The 15,939-nt window shown below is 37.3% G+C and overlaps 1 protein-coding gene across 5 annotated transcripts in view; it reads right to left on the bottom strand.

The window, feature by feature from the left end:
- The window catches only part of Vps13b (vacuolar protein sorting 13 homolog B), a 564,131-nt gene that overhangs the window by 250,580 nt on the left and 297,612 nt on the right, over nucleotides 1-15,939 (bottom strand). For all 5 annotated transcript variants that reach the window (XM_052160919.1, XM_052160921.1, XM_052160920.1 and 2 more), the window contains exons 26-29: nucleotides 11,147-11,318; nucleotides 10,486-10,600; nucleotides 8,845-8,911; nucleotides 2,699-3,107 (exon numbers count right to left, since the gene is read on the bottom strand). In XM_052160919.1, coding sequence (XP_052016879.1) covers nucleotides 2,699-3,107; nucleotides 8,845-8,911; nucleotides 10,486-10,600; nucleotides 11,147-11,318 — 763 coding nt within the window. The remainder of the gene's footprint in view (nucleotides 1-2,698; nucleotides 3,108-8,844; nucleotides 8,912-10,485; nucleotides 10,601-11,146; nucleotides 11,319-15,939) is intronic.

The raw sequence follows: 15,939 nt of genomic DNA, 5'->3' as shown, positions 1-15,939 counted from the left end.
GCTTGCTGCCAAGAGGATAAATGACTGCCCTAAATTGTCCTCTGACCTCCACATGCCCACGTGACATTCTCCCATCCCTTAATAAATTACATATTCAGTTAAAAAGATCATAAAGAAGGATGGCTAGCTAATCTACGTGGTATTTCATAACAGTCATCTCTACTGTGGTCATGAGAAAATGATAACCTAACTTGTCAATTTGTCCCTTAGGGAATTATCCTTTGTAAAAATTTAAGTTCTTTAAACCACTGTAAGTTTATTGTAACTTATTTATTATTCATTAGATAATCATCTAACTAGACAACAGCATAAAGGCCATTATATCTGCAAGGAACGTGCAGTTCTTCCCTGTGTGGTTAGCAGGTGGTCACACATCACTTGTTCAGAAGGGTCAACTGTTCTTTATGAGTCCCATGCTGTATAAACTATATGAGCAGAGGAAAGCAATTGCTCAGTTCTGTTAGAACATAGCAAATCTGAAAATATTAACTTTCAATCTCACAGCAAGTAATGTCTAAAATAGTCATAAAGGCAGGAACAAGTACATATTGAGAATTATTAATACGCTGAGGTTAGTTCTAAGACTTCGTAAGTCTATAAAACTCTACAAGCACTTTTTAATTATAGAAATGAAAAAGATTATTGTTTTAATAAACCTTAGTAACTGATAATATTCAGACAGACTATCTTCTGTAAATTAGGATCATCTGTGCAGGTAGGCAGAACAACAGAGAATAGATTCTGAGAACACAGTATATAAATGTCACTTCACTCTGGTATTTGTTACCACTGGACACTTAGTCTTTCTTCTTTCTCTATATAATACATAAGAAAACAGAAAAGAAAGATTGCTCCTGTTTCTATGTAACATGGACTATGACATGTATCTCAAATACTTTTTTCTTTTCTCTTTAACTTGTAAGAGTAGTTGCTATGGATTGAAATCATATGTTCCCCCAAAGTACCTATGTTGGGGCTAAAATCAAGATGATGATGTTCAGAAGTGGGGCCTCTCATTCGGAGACCCATCCTTTGGGCAGGCACCAATCCCTCAAACTATTAATGATGCTGTGTTGCGCTTGCAAACAGGAAGAGCCTAGCATAGCAGCCCTCTGAGAGTCTCTACCCGCGGCTGACTGAGAGAAATGCAGATACCCACAGACAGAGGTTGGGGACCCCTGTGGAAGAGTTAGGGGAAGATAGAAGGCCAGCAAGGAAATGGCAACCCCACAGGAAGACCAACAGTGTCTACTAACATAGACCCCTGGGAGCTCCCAGAGACTGAACCATCAACCAAAGAGCACACATCGGCTGGTCCAAGGCTCTCAGCACATGAAGGATGGGGCTGCTTTGTGTGGCCTCAGTGGGAGAGAATGTGCCTGATGCTGTAGAGACCAGAGGCAGCAGGGAGGGAGCTGCCCTCTCAGAGGTGAAGGTGAAGGGGTGGGAGAAGGAACTCTGTGAGAGGGGACCAACATTTGGGATATAATTAATTAAGAAAAAGTGAGGCCTCTAGGAAGTAATAATTCACTAGTAAGCATTCCATCTGCTATTAAAGGTCAATGAGTTTATCCCTTCTGCTGCTTTGTTTTGTTTTGTAAGGTTCCAGCAATGACATGCCAATCTGCAAGCAGAGAACAACCCTCACCATACAGAGAATATGTTAGTTCCTTTATTTGGCTTTTCAAAGTACCCAAACTGTAAGAGATCAATTTCCATTATTTATTAATTGCCAGATTAAGGTAAGTGTAGCCACAGGAATAGACAACGGAAGCACAGGAAAGATCACAACTCCTCCTCTTCTGCAGCTCAGAAAGGCATGGATGGTAAATGTGGCCACAGATATATTTGTAACAGTAAGATATGAGGCATATAGAGTTCTGATTTAATAGAAAGGGTACAACCTCCTCATGGGAATAATTTTATTAAGTAAGAATTAAATATGAATCTGCTGCTGTGTGTTGTCTCCGAGAGTCACTGTTGGAAAGCACCTAACACTGTGAGGGAGTTTCTGGAGCCATTACATTATTGCCTCAGCCTGCAGTCAAACAAGGGACAGCAGCATCATCTTACTCAGGGAACTTAGCTTAGTGTGCTCAATTCCAAACTCTCTTAAGTAGCAATGCTGGAATTCTTTAAACTTAATCTGTATAATCTCAAAACTCACACCACTAACAATAGAGGTATTAATATCTCTCAAAATTCCTTTGTCTTCCAATTCTTTTAAGATAACAGAGAAAAATCAATCTTGTTAGGGAAAACAGAATGATGTATTTAATATAATCTAAGACGGGATTTCCAGAAGGTACTAGGAAGTCTGAAGCAGCCATGTTGGTCTGTTGACAAGTTTTCTTCCTGTCTTCCGTCATGGGCAGTTATATCAGGATTTTCATAAATTTCATTATTATGAACATTATTTTGATTTTTTTAATAAAAATTTACATATCTTAATTAAGTACAGTATAATAATTGAATACAGCATTAGAATTCCAGACAGAAAATAAAATGCTACAGAATAAAAAAGTCTGTTTTCTCATTCACTAAATTAACAGATAGTGACTAACTCCTGTTTAAAAAACAACCATAATATAGTCTTCATTCATATATTAATAAGAAAAAAAATTCTAATCGAAACCCCCTACACACCCATCTCCAAGAATCACAAATGGAAAAAAGAAAAGAAACCAGAAAACTATACCTGTAATAGTTGACTGTGTTTCTTCTGTTTGGGGAACAAAAATTCTGATCACACTTGTATTGATATAAATCAAAGGTAAATTGCGTGACGTCAGCGTATGGGTCCTCAGGGGCAGACCAGAAGATTTTCTTTTCTCTCTTTGTGTCTTGGGGAGTTTAGTGTGAAATATGCTTGCAATTGCATGAAGTAAAGGAAAGCACAGGACGATATCAAAGGCTTGTGCAGAAAGAAGAATTTCATGAAGAAAACGAGGTGAGCCATCCACTAGCCCTTCAGATAACTTATGCAAGCTTCTTCGTTCATTTCTTGAGGTTAACTTGTGGCGGACGTTTTTTGTCACAGCTTTTGTGTATGTCAGAGAAAGAAATCCATGCTGCTGATGAGCACCATCGAGAAGTTTGGTGGCTGTCTGCTCCAGAAAATGAAAGCAGAATACACATGTCATTTTTTATTTAAAGAGACAGTATTTGTGAAAGAGAGAAAAAAAAGACTAGAATTTTGACATTCTTGTGTTGGTCATCTTACACTTAGTAAACATAGGAGTGTTTTTCCCCTAATCAATTAGTGGTACATAAAATCCTATTTTACGGATCACTTAAGATAAAATTAGAGTAGAAATCATCTATCTCATTTCCAACACCTCTTCCCAATACCTAACAAGGGAAGAGGAAAAGAAAAAGAGCACATCAGATAAACAGGACAATGGGACCAGTAGGCCACGCCGCTTCCGTCTAGGGGCCCAGCGCCCCTTCCCTCCACACTTCTTCCAGGTTTACACCTATAAACAACAACAGATCTGAGGGGAAACCTAAGTAATTCAAATATTACTGCTTTCTTTGTTTGCGTGTGTGTGTGTGTGTGTGTGTGTGTGTGTGTTTGCACGTGCACACATTCAACAGAGGGTCTTACATGTGCTATGTAAGTACTCCAGGTCTGAGCTAAATAGTCTGCTAGACTTTTAAACTAGACTTTATAACTCTGTATGCATTTTTAAAGTTAATTACTTTGACCATTGGGAAAAACAATGGAAGGTTTGCGGCTTACATAATGTTTTCCCCTAGTGGTCTACCTTTACAACATTTAGCCCTTCCAAACTTCCTCTTTGCAGCTTTTATTTGCTTCCATTCTTTTTTTTCTATGCTTGAGACAAACAGAACCACAGTTAAGCTAGATAAAGTACTGTCCCTATGTGTTGGCCAGTAGTCAACAACAACAGGTGCAAAGGGCCTGCTGTCACCCCAGTAGAGAGGGGACAGCAATGTTCTATTCCCAGGTGTCTAAATAAACCAGTCCATAATAAACTTTTATTTAAGCCCTGGAAAGAGCATAAAAAGCATTTCAAAAGTTTCATAAATGCTTTTTAAAACCCTTTGAAACATGTCGAATATAAGCACTCTTGAAAGGTTAGCTACACAAGTGAAAGGCTTGCGCTTTCTTACTTTATTTATTTATTTATTTACATTTCAAATGTTATTCCCCTTCCCAGTTTTCCCTCCAAGAACCCCCTATCTTATGCTCCCCCTTGCATTTTCCTCTCTTTTCTTTTTTTGATGCAAAAAGCAAGAGGAATTTATTGTTCCAACACGTTGGGCTCGCCCTACACATGGAGAGAGAATGACCCCCTCCCCATTGCATTTTCTTAATCTGCTCTACTTAAGTATGGAGAATAAATACACTTGGCAAAATGAAGATAAAACATTTCTTTTCATACTTTCAAATGGTAAAAGTCAGCATTTTATTTAAAATTTAAAATGAATAACTAGAGACAACAAATACTTAAGAACTTTTCATAGAAGCAACTCTGGTGGTGGTGGTGGGGTAATCCTGGGGCCTGAGCCCTGGGGCCTGAGCCCTGGGGCCCGAGCCCTGGGACTCCTCATGCAGCTTATAGACTCTTAGAGTTCCAGCCCTATACTAGGGCAATTGATCTTTTTAACTGTAGAAAGAAAATATCAAATAATTTTAAAGATTCAAAATAAGATCTGTGAGTTGTCTGAACACATTTAAAGTAATTAAGACTGTTTCTTAGGGCTCAGTGACAGTCACCTGCTCCTAAGAATACAAATGAGCGAGTAGGTGAATGACTAGAATTCCAAGGAGCTTTAGCTCTCAGACAGCACACCTCAACTCCTGTTTGTAGTACTAAAGAAACTATTAGAAAAACTTAAAATTCAATGAAAAGAAGTATTAGTTATTGTGCAAAGAAACTAGTAAGCTTTATTTGTAAAGAGAAAAATCATAGGAAATATTTCAAAAGGATACTATTTATGCCTTTTCAGCTTTATATGAGAACCAGGAAATATTTTGCAAACACTGAGGAAATATTTATGTTATAGTGACTTAGTAGACTAAGCAGTAGCTACATTTTAAAATGTCATGAATTTTATTAACTTTAAGAATTTCACTGAAAGGAATAGGTCTAATGTTGCACCATTCAAAAATATACATTTGCTACTTCTGAAAATTACTAGGATGTACCTGAATTTAATTTTGTACCCACAAAACAAGAGCACTACAAACTTGTTCTGATTAAAGACAACAATAAAAAAGTACTTCTATTAGCTGTGAGATGACAACTGCATAAGAGATTAAAAACAAAAACAAAAACAAAAACAAAACAAAAAACCCCAAACCAAGGAAAACACAAAGCGTTTTGGGCAAGAAGGAACCCAGGAAGGACAACACTGTATTGGTCAATGCTTGATCATTCGATACAAGTGGTAAGCCATTTTACTTAATAACTTACTTTGATTTCCTTATATTGACGACAATATCAATTCTTACTCACAAACTCAGAATAGCTATAGTACATGCAGATGGCAACCAGCATATGACAGAAAACCAATTTATGATACAAAAACAGATCACAGTTCACTTATAAAGTGTATTTCATTGACAAAAATGAAAATCAAGTGTGGAATGTGGATACTTGTAGGGGAACTCTGATATACAGCGTTAAAGTGATTTCTTACAGAAAAAAGGAAGGCAGAACAGTTACTGCAAGAGTCCTGCTTGCTGAGGGGTCTAACCAACAAGGTGCACGTGTCCAGCTAGTCTGTACAGGAAAGGAAGACACCTCCACAATTCTCCAAAGACCAACACTGTTCCCCAAGGCTCGAGGTGATTGATGGACATAAGCAAAGACGATGAGAAGACAAAATAAAAAGCAACAAAAGCAATTAATGAGATGGGGCAGAGGAGAGAGAGAGAGAGAGAGAGTGAGAGAGAGAGACAGAGACAGAGACAGAGACAGAGACAGCTGGAGCTGGAAAGATTTTTAATTCTGTTTAATTATTAACTGTTAAACTGAACAAGTTTGCACATGTTCAGTTCTGAGCCATATCTCAATATGGCCTCTGTACTTCTTTCTGTAAAATCATTACAAATGGAGGTAACTAAAAAACAATTGATCTCCATATACAATTATTAATTCAAGTTTTTAGTTCTGGAACTTACTTATGAAAGGAAAAATCTCTTCAGCAAAGTGGCTGGATATAAAATTAACTCAAACAAATCAGTAAGTAGCCTTTCTCTACTCAAAGGATAAACAGGCTGAGAAAGAAATTAACGAAATGACACCCTTCACAATAGTCCCAAATAATATTTCATACCTAGCTGTGACCCTAACGAAGCAAGTGAACGATCTATATGACAAGTACTTTAAGCCTCTGAAGAAAGAAATCAAAGAAGGTCTCAGAAGATGGAAAGATCCCCAGGTTCATGGATTGGCAGGATGAATATAGTAAAAATGGCCATCTTGCCGAAAGCAATCTACAGATTCAATGCAATCCCCGTCAAAATCCCAATTCAGTTCTTCATAGATCTAGAAAGAGCAATTCTCAAATTCATCTGGAATAACAAAAAACCCAGAATAGCAAAAACTATTCTCCACAACAAAAGATCTTCTGGGGGAATCACCATCCCTGACCTCAAGCTCTACTACAGAGCAATAGTGATAAAAACTGTATGGTATTGGTACACTGACAGGCAAAAACATCAATGGAATAGAACTGATGACCCAGAAAAGAACCCACACGCTTACACTCGAGTGATATTGACAAAGGAGCTAAAAACATCCAGTGGAAAAAAGACAACATTTTAAACAAATGGTGCTGGATCAACTGGAGGTCTGCATGCAGACAAATGCAAACCGACCCATTCTTATCTCCAAGACCAACTGATCTAGACTCTACACATAAAACCAGACACACTTAAGCTTATAGAGGAGAAAGTGGGGATGAATCTTGAACACATGGGCACAGGGGAAAAGTTCCTGAACAGAACACCAATGGCCTATACTCTAAGAACAAGAATCAACAATTGGGACCTCATAAAACTGCAAAGTTTCTGTAAGGCAAAGGACACTGTCAATAGAACAAAATGACAACCAACAAATTGGGAAAAGATCTTACTAATCCTACATTCAATAGAGGACTAATTTACAATGTATACAAAGAACTCAAGAAGTTTGTCTCCAGAGAGTCAAATAACCCTATTAAAAATGGGGTACAGAGCTAAACAGGGAATTCTCAACTGAGGAAACTCGAATGGCTCTAAAACACCTAAAGAAATGTTTAGCATCCTTAGTTATCAGGGAAATGCAAATAAAAAAACCCCAGTGAGATTCTACCTCACACCAGTCAGAATGGCTTAGGATGAAAAACTCAGGGGACAGCAGATGCTGGAGAGGATGTGGGGAAAGAGGAACACTTCTCCATTGTTGGTGGGATTGAAAGCTGGTAAAATCACTCTGGAAATCAGTTTGGCGGTTCCTCAGAAAATTAGACATAATACTACCTGAGGACCCAGCTATACCACTCCTGGGCATATACCCAGAAGGTGCTCCTACATATAATAAGGACACAAGCTCTGCTATGTTCATAGTTACCTTATTTATAATAGCCAGAAGCTGGAAATAGCCCAGATGCCCTTCAACAGAGGAATGTATACAGAAACTGTGGTATATATACACAATGGTGTACTATTCAGCTATTAAAAACAATGAATTCATGAAATTCTTAGGCAAATAGATGGAAGTAGAAAGTGTCATCCTGAGCGAGGTAACCCAATCACAAAAGAACACACATTGTATGCACTCACTGATAAGTGGATATTAGCTCAAAAGCTCAAAATAAACAAATTACAATTCACAGACCACAGGAAGCTAAAGAAGGAGGACTTAAATGAGGGTGCTTTGGTTCCTCTGAGAAAGGAACAAAATACTCACAATAAGGGAGACAATGTGTGGAGCAGGGGCTGAAGTAAAGGCCACCCAGAGACTGCCCTACCTGGGGATTCATCCTATAAACAGTCACCAAACCCTGACACTACTATGGATTACAAGAAGTGCATACCAAAAGGAGCATGCCATGGCTGTCTCTGGAGGGGCCCTGCCAGAGTCTTATAAATACAGAGGCAGATGCTAGCAGCCAACCATTGGACTGGGCGTGGGGTCCGCAATGGAGGAGTTGGAGAAGGGTCTGGAGGGCCTGAAGGGGTTTACAGACCCATGGGAAGAACAATGATTTCAGTCACCCAGACACCCAAGGACTCCCAGGGACTGAACCATCAACCAAGGGGCACACATGGTTCCAGCAAAAAGTGTGTTTGAGGAATGCCTTGTTGGGCATCAGTAGGAGGAGAGGTCCTTGGTCAGGTAAAGGCTCAATAGATGCCCCAACAAACGGAAATCGGGGGAAGGGGGGAGGGGGGAGGGAATGGGTCGGGTGGAGGGGCATATATGTGGAGGCAGGGTGTATGAGGAGGGGTTGGGGGTCTCTGGGGAGGGGGTTAATCGGGAAAGGTTTTACCATTGGCAACGTAAATGAAGAAGATATTCAATAAAAAAAATAAAAGGAAAAATCTTCTAAAATGTCAACATAGCAATTCATAAATGATAAAATATATTAATAAATGTGATACAATCCTACCTTTGCATTTTGATAAATTTATTTAACTGCTATAAAGAAATTGGTTACAAGACATGAGCAGATTAAAAGACTTAGCAAAATATAATAATTTTAGAGGAAGAAGTCTTAAAGAGTGTCCTGAGTTCTAACTCTTAATATCATTACTCCTGTTGCAAAGTAAAACAAATACAATTTAAAATATATTCTCAAAAATAAAAATTACTAAATGAATCTCACCACAGGTTTTTCTTTGCACTGCAGAAACACTCCTTCAAAATGTCCTGACTGCCAACCTTCCCCAGGCCTGGAAAACATAAGTTCACATTATATGTTCTCTTCAATTTCTCTCAATTAATAAACTGACCATACATCAAAATACCAGCACTTGTAAAGCAGAGAATGCTGCGCTAAGCTCAGATGCAGCAGTGCAGTCTGAAGAGCCTCTGCCAGCCACAGGACATGCTCTGAGCTGCATGGGAGTCACTCTCCCGATGACAGATTAAACTGTTGTTCTTTTTATTAAGTTTTGTCTCTTCTATAGATTTTACCTCTTTACAAAGAGGTAAAAATCTTTGTCTATTTTATTTAACTCCGTATCTCCAGTGCTTAGCATATATTAGTAAAATATATGCTAAGCACTGGAGATACATCTTAAAATATATTAGTAAGCACATCATTATACTGATAAATTATCTAAAATTTAGATATAATTTAGAATGCATATAAATTAACAGGAAAATTAAGAATAAATTATAGTACATATTATTCATATCAGAAATTGCTTCCGTTCTTCAATTGATATATTACATGGAAAATCATTTCATTTTAAATATGTACTGGGAAGAAATCAAAGAAAAGAAAGCATCAAATATCAATGAACCATTCATAATTAATGAGAAAAATAATGGCCACCTGATTATCAGGATAATATTTTAACAAGTTCTACAACAGAGTAACTGTTATATTGTGTACTTTATAATGATAATCTCTAACTATCTATTATGGATGTGTACTTAGTGGTGTAATACATAGACATGTGAGAAAAGACAAATATAGAAGTAGAACTAGACATCTTTACAAAAATATTTTAGGAAATATAATTATAGAGCAGAACATGTACAAAAAGACATTGGGCACCTATAGTTACACAATAAAAACGGTTAAACTGATAAATAGTATGAATCTATTAAGAAAATACATCTTAAGACTATTTCTAGGAGAAATTACCATGAAACTGAAAATACAATACTATTTAAAATATTTTAAAAGTATCTTTAGATTTTTATAGTATGTGTGTTATATTTCAAATTAAAAATAAAGCCCTCAGTCATACTATAAATTCAAAAAAGGGAACATTTGTACTTTTATTTAGGAAACACTAATGGTGAGATCATTTTAAAACATTGAAAAAAATATCTATTACAAACAAATAATATTTTCATATAATCTTACTTTTGATACAGAGGGACTACATAGATAATAATGTGGTTTTATGTTTATCTATGGCATTTATATGACTTCTAATAAAAGAGAAGTCTCCTCAGAGTTAAGGGGCATGAAGGTGCTCCACCTCAGTGTAGAGAGTACATAGATCAAAGTATGCAGCAGCAATCAGACATGTCAATTGTGTCCTGCATCTTAGCAAATCTATAACACATGGCATATACTTGTGAAGTACTTGTAAAAGCAGTAATGTGGATGTTTATGAAGAGCTATATGCCATGTTATAAAATTTTATTGGATACGAATGAAAGACTACTAAGACAAGAACTTCATCTGTTAAGCATTCTCTTTGAGAGTACATTGTAGAACAGAAACATCCTTATGGTATCAGCTCAAACAAATGCTGCTCTCCTGGAGCTGTCATCCGCCACTGACCTGCTCTGATAGTGGTCGACACTGAAACTTTCGACCTTACACTTCACTTTGGTATACACATCCTGCACATCTATGGATGCACTGAGATCTTCCAGCTCACTGACCATGCAAACCTCTACAAAAAGAAACAAACATTGTTATCAACAGAGTTCCTCACAAGCAACACTGAAATCTCCCATCTTATATTTCACATTGGCTAATACATCCTGACTATCTAAAGGACATAAAGATTACAGACTTCAATACTTATAAGCAACATTAGTGCCAAAGGGCCCTTAATGTTAAGAGAAGGTATATATCTATCTCAAGATAGGAAACCCATAGTTATTATTGAATAGATGAATGTGTTACCAGCTAAGGATCTCTGAATACTTACAATGCAATGCATTGCTATGCCCAGAGTAAGTCACTCATACCTTCTACCTGAATTTTAATTATCAAAAAGCAAAATTAGATTTTACAAAGTCAAAGAGAATAGGTACATATAAGCTTTATATAGTGATGAGATTAAATGGTAGCCACATTCTTAAATCAAAACACTTGAATATGAGCTAATTAAATTATAAATGAGAACACTGAGGAAAATTATACCTAATATTTCTTCTAAAAGCAATAATATATTTTTTTATCTTTACAATAAGAAAGAAAAATACTCCTTTACCTGTGCCTTTTTTTTCAAGGTCTGGAGCAAACAGCTTTACAGTAGCTTTGGGGAGCACCCACTGCATCCACAGACTAACACGGCCACTGGACCCACCAATGTTACTAGTAGTTTGTTCCAAGGTAACAGAGTCTGAGAACAGTGAATCATCACCAGCTTGAATCGAATCTCCCTGTGATGAGGAAAAAGCAAACAAAACAAACTTAAATGTTGATACTCAAGCAGAAATAGATGAAATTTATAATTTAAAATAATTTTAACTTTTCCATATTATATATTCTGATAATATAAATGGTATTTTGCTAACATATGAAGCTAAGCATTATAAACATACACTACTTAAGCAGTTTATATAATGTAGGTGCATAATATTATAGCTTTTCGGAGACCACGGATCTCCAAATAGCCAAGGGCCACAGCCAGCTGCCTAGGAGTATATTTTTATATAATCACAGTCAATGAATCATTTACTACCTATTGCTGCTTTTTGATGGAGATGATTAGCTGCTACAGAGAAGCTACCAGAGAAGCTGAAGGCTTTTGGCATTTACCCCCTACATCTTTTACAAAAGAAATATGTTTGATATAGGGCATTTATGAATAAATTTAGAAAAAAAAGGAACAAAGTGATTTGTACAATGTAAAAATCAAGAAAGAATTCTCTTGGTAGATTAGGTTAGATTTTATGAAATGTTTTGTATGACTAAAATCCTGAAGATAACATATGAGCTTATTTAATTTCATAGGTATATACTGAACTTGGATAAGATCCTAAATTCCATGGTAGCAAGTTTGCTGTGAAACATTTGGTGGGTGTTTCTGTTGTTTTCAAAAGCTTTTAGTAGCCTAGAACAAAATAAAACCTTTTATTTGAACTTAAAGTAGAGCTGAGTAACTCTAGTCTCAGATGCAGGAGAGATGCTGCTGGAGCCAGAGCCATCACTGCTGTGCATGTAAAAGCTGGACACAAACAGATCAAATAGAGTATGCTTATTTGTTAGAAGATGCATTTGTAATCTATATCTAGTTAATTAGGTTGAGCCTAGTAGGCAGCATGATATACTATGATAAGGACTTCCCAGAGTCTATTACCTCCTTCATAAATTAGCTTTGATGATATTGAATGCCTAGAATCTAGAATAAATAGGAGCAGAATGGTAAAGGAAGTGTTTCTCCATAGTCAGCACTTCATAAGTAGATGTTAATTATTAACACTATTCCTGCCTCTCTCATTCTGTCATTACTCACATTTTCTTTTTTTTTTCTTCAAAAGATTGTGTATTTTGTATACTATGTTGAGACATTAAGACATAAAAATTAATACAAAATGACTTTAGGCTATGTGCACAGGGGCAAATAAAACAAATCAAATGTATGCAAACCTGTGCCAGTCACTGCAACATCTCACTACATATTACAAAAATCATTGTGTTCCCCATTCCCATAATCTGGAAAAATCCCCAAATCCAAAATGGTCCTATACACTTGAGACAAAGAGTATGTACACACCATGATCTTCAGGTGTGAACACAGGTGGAATAAATGTGCCATCTGAACTCTAACATAGCTCAGTGGAAAAAGTCTCACAACCTGAGTTGGATCAGATCCCGAGGATCCACATGGTAGATGGAATCAGTCCTTTAAGTTTTCCTCTACACATGTGCACATGTACACGATGACACACATTTTCATTTGCATGTACTGAGAGGGCTCTAACAGGCCTGAACAGATTTTGCCCTTTTACCCCCTTCCCTCTTCCTTGCAACCCCAATAGAAGTTTCTATTCTCTTGCTTGGCCACTTCCTCCTCCTGAGGTTGACTACCAAACACCAACTATCAAAATATTTAAGTCTCCCAATGCAAAGCCCTGTTTTGGCTACCCTGATTAACATGCCCAATCAAAATTAATGAACTCATTCTAATTCAGGGTTTTCTCCTTTTGCCTTTATAAACTGCCTACAAGCCACTTCTGTCTCTTCTCTCCTAAGAGGCAGCCCTGTGCCACTCTATCCTTCCCCTGTCTCCTGCCTCCTTTCTTTCCTCTCTTTACCTTCCCTTTCTTCCTACACCTCAATCTCTTGTCCGTGTCCCTCCTGCGTTTGTCCCTCTGGGGCTAAGAGCTTGGTCTTGGGGTGTCTTGTGGGATACCAGTATTTTCACACATCCATACTGTCTCATGGTATCCTATTGATCTGAATGTTTTAAATAAAATGTTTATGTCCTATGTAATCATGCAAGAGAAAAAAGTCCCTTAGAATGTTGTGAAGGCATGCAATAGTGATTAATGTGCTCTTTTCTCCTGGAAGGCAGTCACAGCAGAAGCCACTAATCTCTAGATCAACTCCACTTGGGAGCAAGAGCCATCCATGACTGCGGCACACACAGGGAACCAGGAGCTGTGCTCCCGCCTGCAGACCAGTCCGCCTGGCCAGGTGATTACAACATTGCTACAGAAGTGTCTTCTCCTTCTCCTCTCCTCTATTGTAAAAGATAGAAGAACAAGAAGGACTGTGGCAATGACTACTGTTTCCTCAAGAGCTCACAAGGAAGGTGGCTCCAAGCTCAGCAAGAGAACCAGTGTCCTGGGACTTACTGAGAAAGGGAAATTTTAGCTCCTTGTCCCAAACATAATCAAAAGCTGTTTGTGGTTTTTTTTTTTCATATTTCTACTAAATTTATCATATCTGAAATTTCTATAATTTAAAAAGCTTCAGAAATTTTATTTTTGGTTAGCTGTCTAACATAATATCTAATAAAAAGCACAAACTATTTCCAAAGCAGATACTTTTTACAAAGTCAAATCAATAAAAGATGACACAATGTAACAATTATGCATTTTGAAAGAGATACTTTCTAGAACAGAAACGTTCCTAATCAAATCCTCTAAGGAACAGCATACCCCATGGGATGATAGGTTCAGAGAAAACAGCATCTAATCATTTTTAAACACTCCTGGGTATCCTGATAAGAATCTTGTGACTGTGGCTTTCTCAGAAGTAGGTACTCCTGAGAAAAATTTTTATACTACTCTGTCATGCAGTTTCAATTTTCTTTTTGAATTTAAAACATTTGCTGTGATATTGTTAAACATGTTTCTACATTAGTATCCTTCATTTAACAAGTCTATAATGAAAACTGGACCCAAAATGGTAATGCTGAACTATTTTCCCACACCTCCTTAGTCCAATTTTAAAATAAAATGTTCATGGAAAATTAACCAACATATCAAGTTTATTTTTCTAGGTAAATTTATCTTGGTTCATCTGGAGAACAAACACTCCAGCCAGCTCTTCTAGGCCTGCTGCAGAGCTCAGGGAAGATCAGAATTGGCCAGATTGCTACTCTTCCTTTTCAAAATAACTTCAACATTCTTGTTCAATCACGCAAGCTCCCCTAGGGTTAAATGGTCCACAGTTGTTTGTACTGAAGTCAGCACTAACAAGTGGCCTGCTGGGTCTCCTGCACCTTTGCTTTCTCAATCGCAGTAAATCAGCTTTTAAGCAGAGAACTTAAATCTCAAGGAACTTCCCAGTTTACCATGACACAAATGGAAACACAGGAAGCTGAAGCTGCATTTACAGGAATCTGAGGCACCAATACATTAGCATGAAAATATATCCTGGGAAAGCTTCAATCACCTGGGATGCTACAAGTAGTTTTACTTAATACAAACAACTGTTAGAATGTAGTTAGCATCACTAAATTCACTTCTGATAAATTCCATATTCAAAAAAAATCAAAACCCGTTCTGACCTACACAACCAAATAAGACAGCATATTTAAGTTGTAAAAATATATTGACTTTTTTTTTAACTTTTTTAATTCGATATATATTTATTTACATTTCAAATATTTCCCCTTTTCTAGCCCCCCATTCCCCGAAAGTCCCATAAGTCCCCTTCTCTCCCCCTGTCCTCCCACCCACCCCTTCCCAATTCCCCTTTCTGGTTTTGCTGACTAAGGCTTCACTGAGTCTTTCCAGAACAAAGGGCCACTCCTCCTTTCTTCTTGTGCCTCATTTGATGTGTGGATTATGTTTTGGGTATTCCAGTTTTCTAGGTTAATATCCACTTATTAGTGAGTGCATACCATGATTCACCTTTTGAGTCTGGGTTACCTCACTTAGTATGATGTTCTCTAGCTCCATCCATTTGCCTAAGAATTTCATGAATTCATTGTATTGTTTTGTTTTATTTTAAGTTATTGATATATTTATTTACATTTCAAATGATTTCCCCTTTTCTGGACCCCCACTCCCCAAAAGTCCCATCAGTCCCCTTCCCTCCCCCTGTTTTCCCACCTAACCCTTCCCACTTCCCTGTTCTGATTTTGCTCTATATTGCTTCACTGAGTCTTTCCAGAAAAAGGGGCCACTCCTCTGTTCTTCTTGTACCTCATTTGATGTGTGGATTATGTTTTGGGTATTCCAGTTTTCTAGGTTAATATCCACTTATTAGTGAGTGCATATCATCTTTTAAGTCTGGGTTACCTCACTTAGTATGATGTTCTCCAGCTCCATCCATTTGCCTAAGAATTTCATGAATTCATTGTTTCTAATGGCTGAATAGTACTCCATTGTGTATATATACCACATTTTTTGCATCCACTCTTCTGTTGAGGGATACCTGGGTTCTTTCCAACTTCTGGCAATTATAAATAGGGCTGCTATGAACATAGTGGAACATGCATCCTTATTACATGCTGGGGAATCTTTTGGGTATATGCCCAGGAATGGTATAGCAGGATCTTCTGGAAGTGAGGTGCCCAGTTTTCGGAGGAACCGCCAGACTGAT

Source organism: Apodemus sylvaticus, chromosome 17 (assembly GCF_947179515.1).
Source record: "Apodemus sylvaticus chromosome 17, mApoSyl1.1, whole genome shotgun sequence".
NCBI lineage: Eukaryota > Metazoa > Chordata > Mammalia > Rodentia > Muridae > Apodemus > Apodemus sylvaticus.
This window is presented reverse-complemented; position numbering and strand designations above follow the sequence as displayed.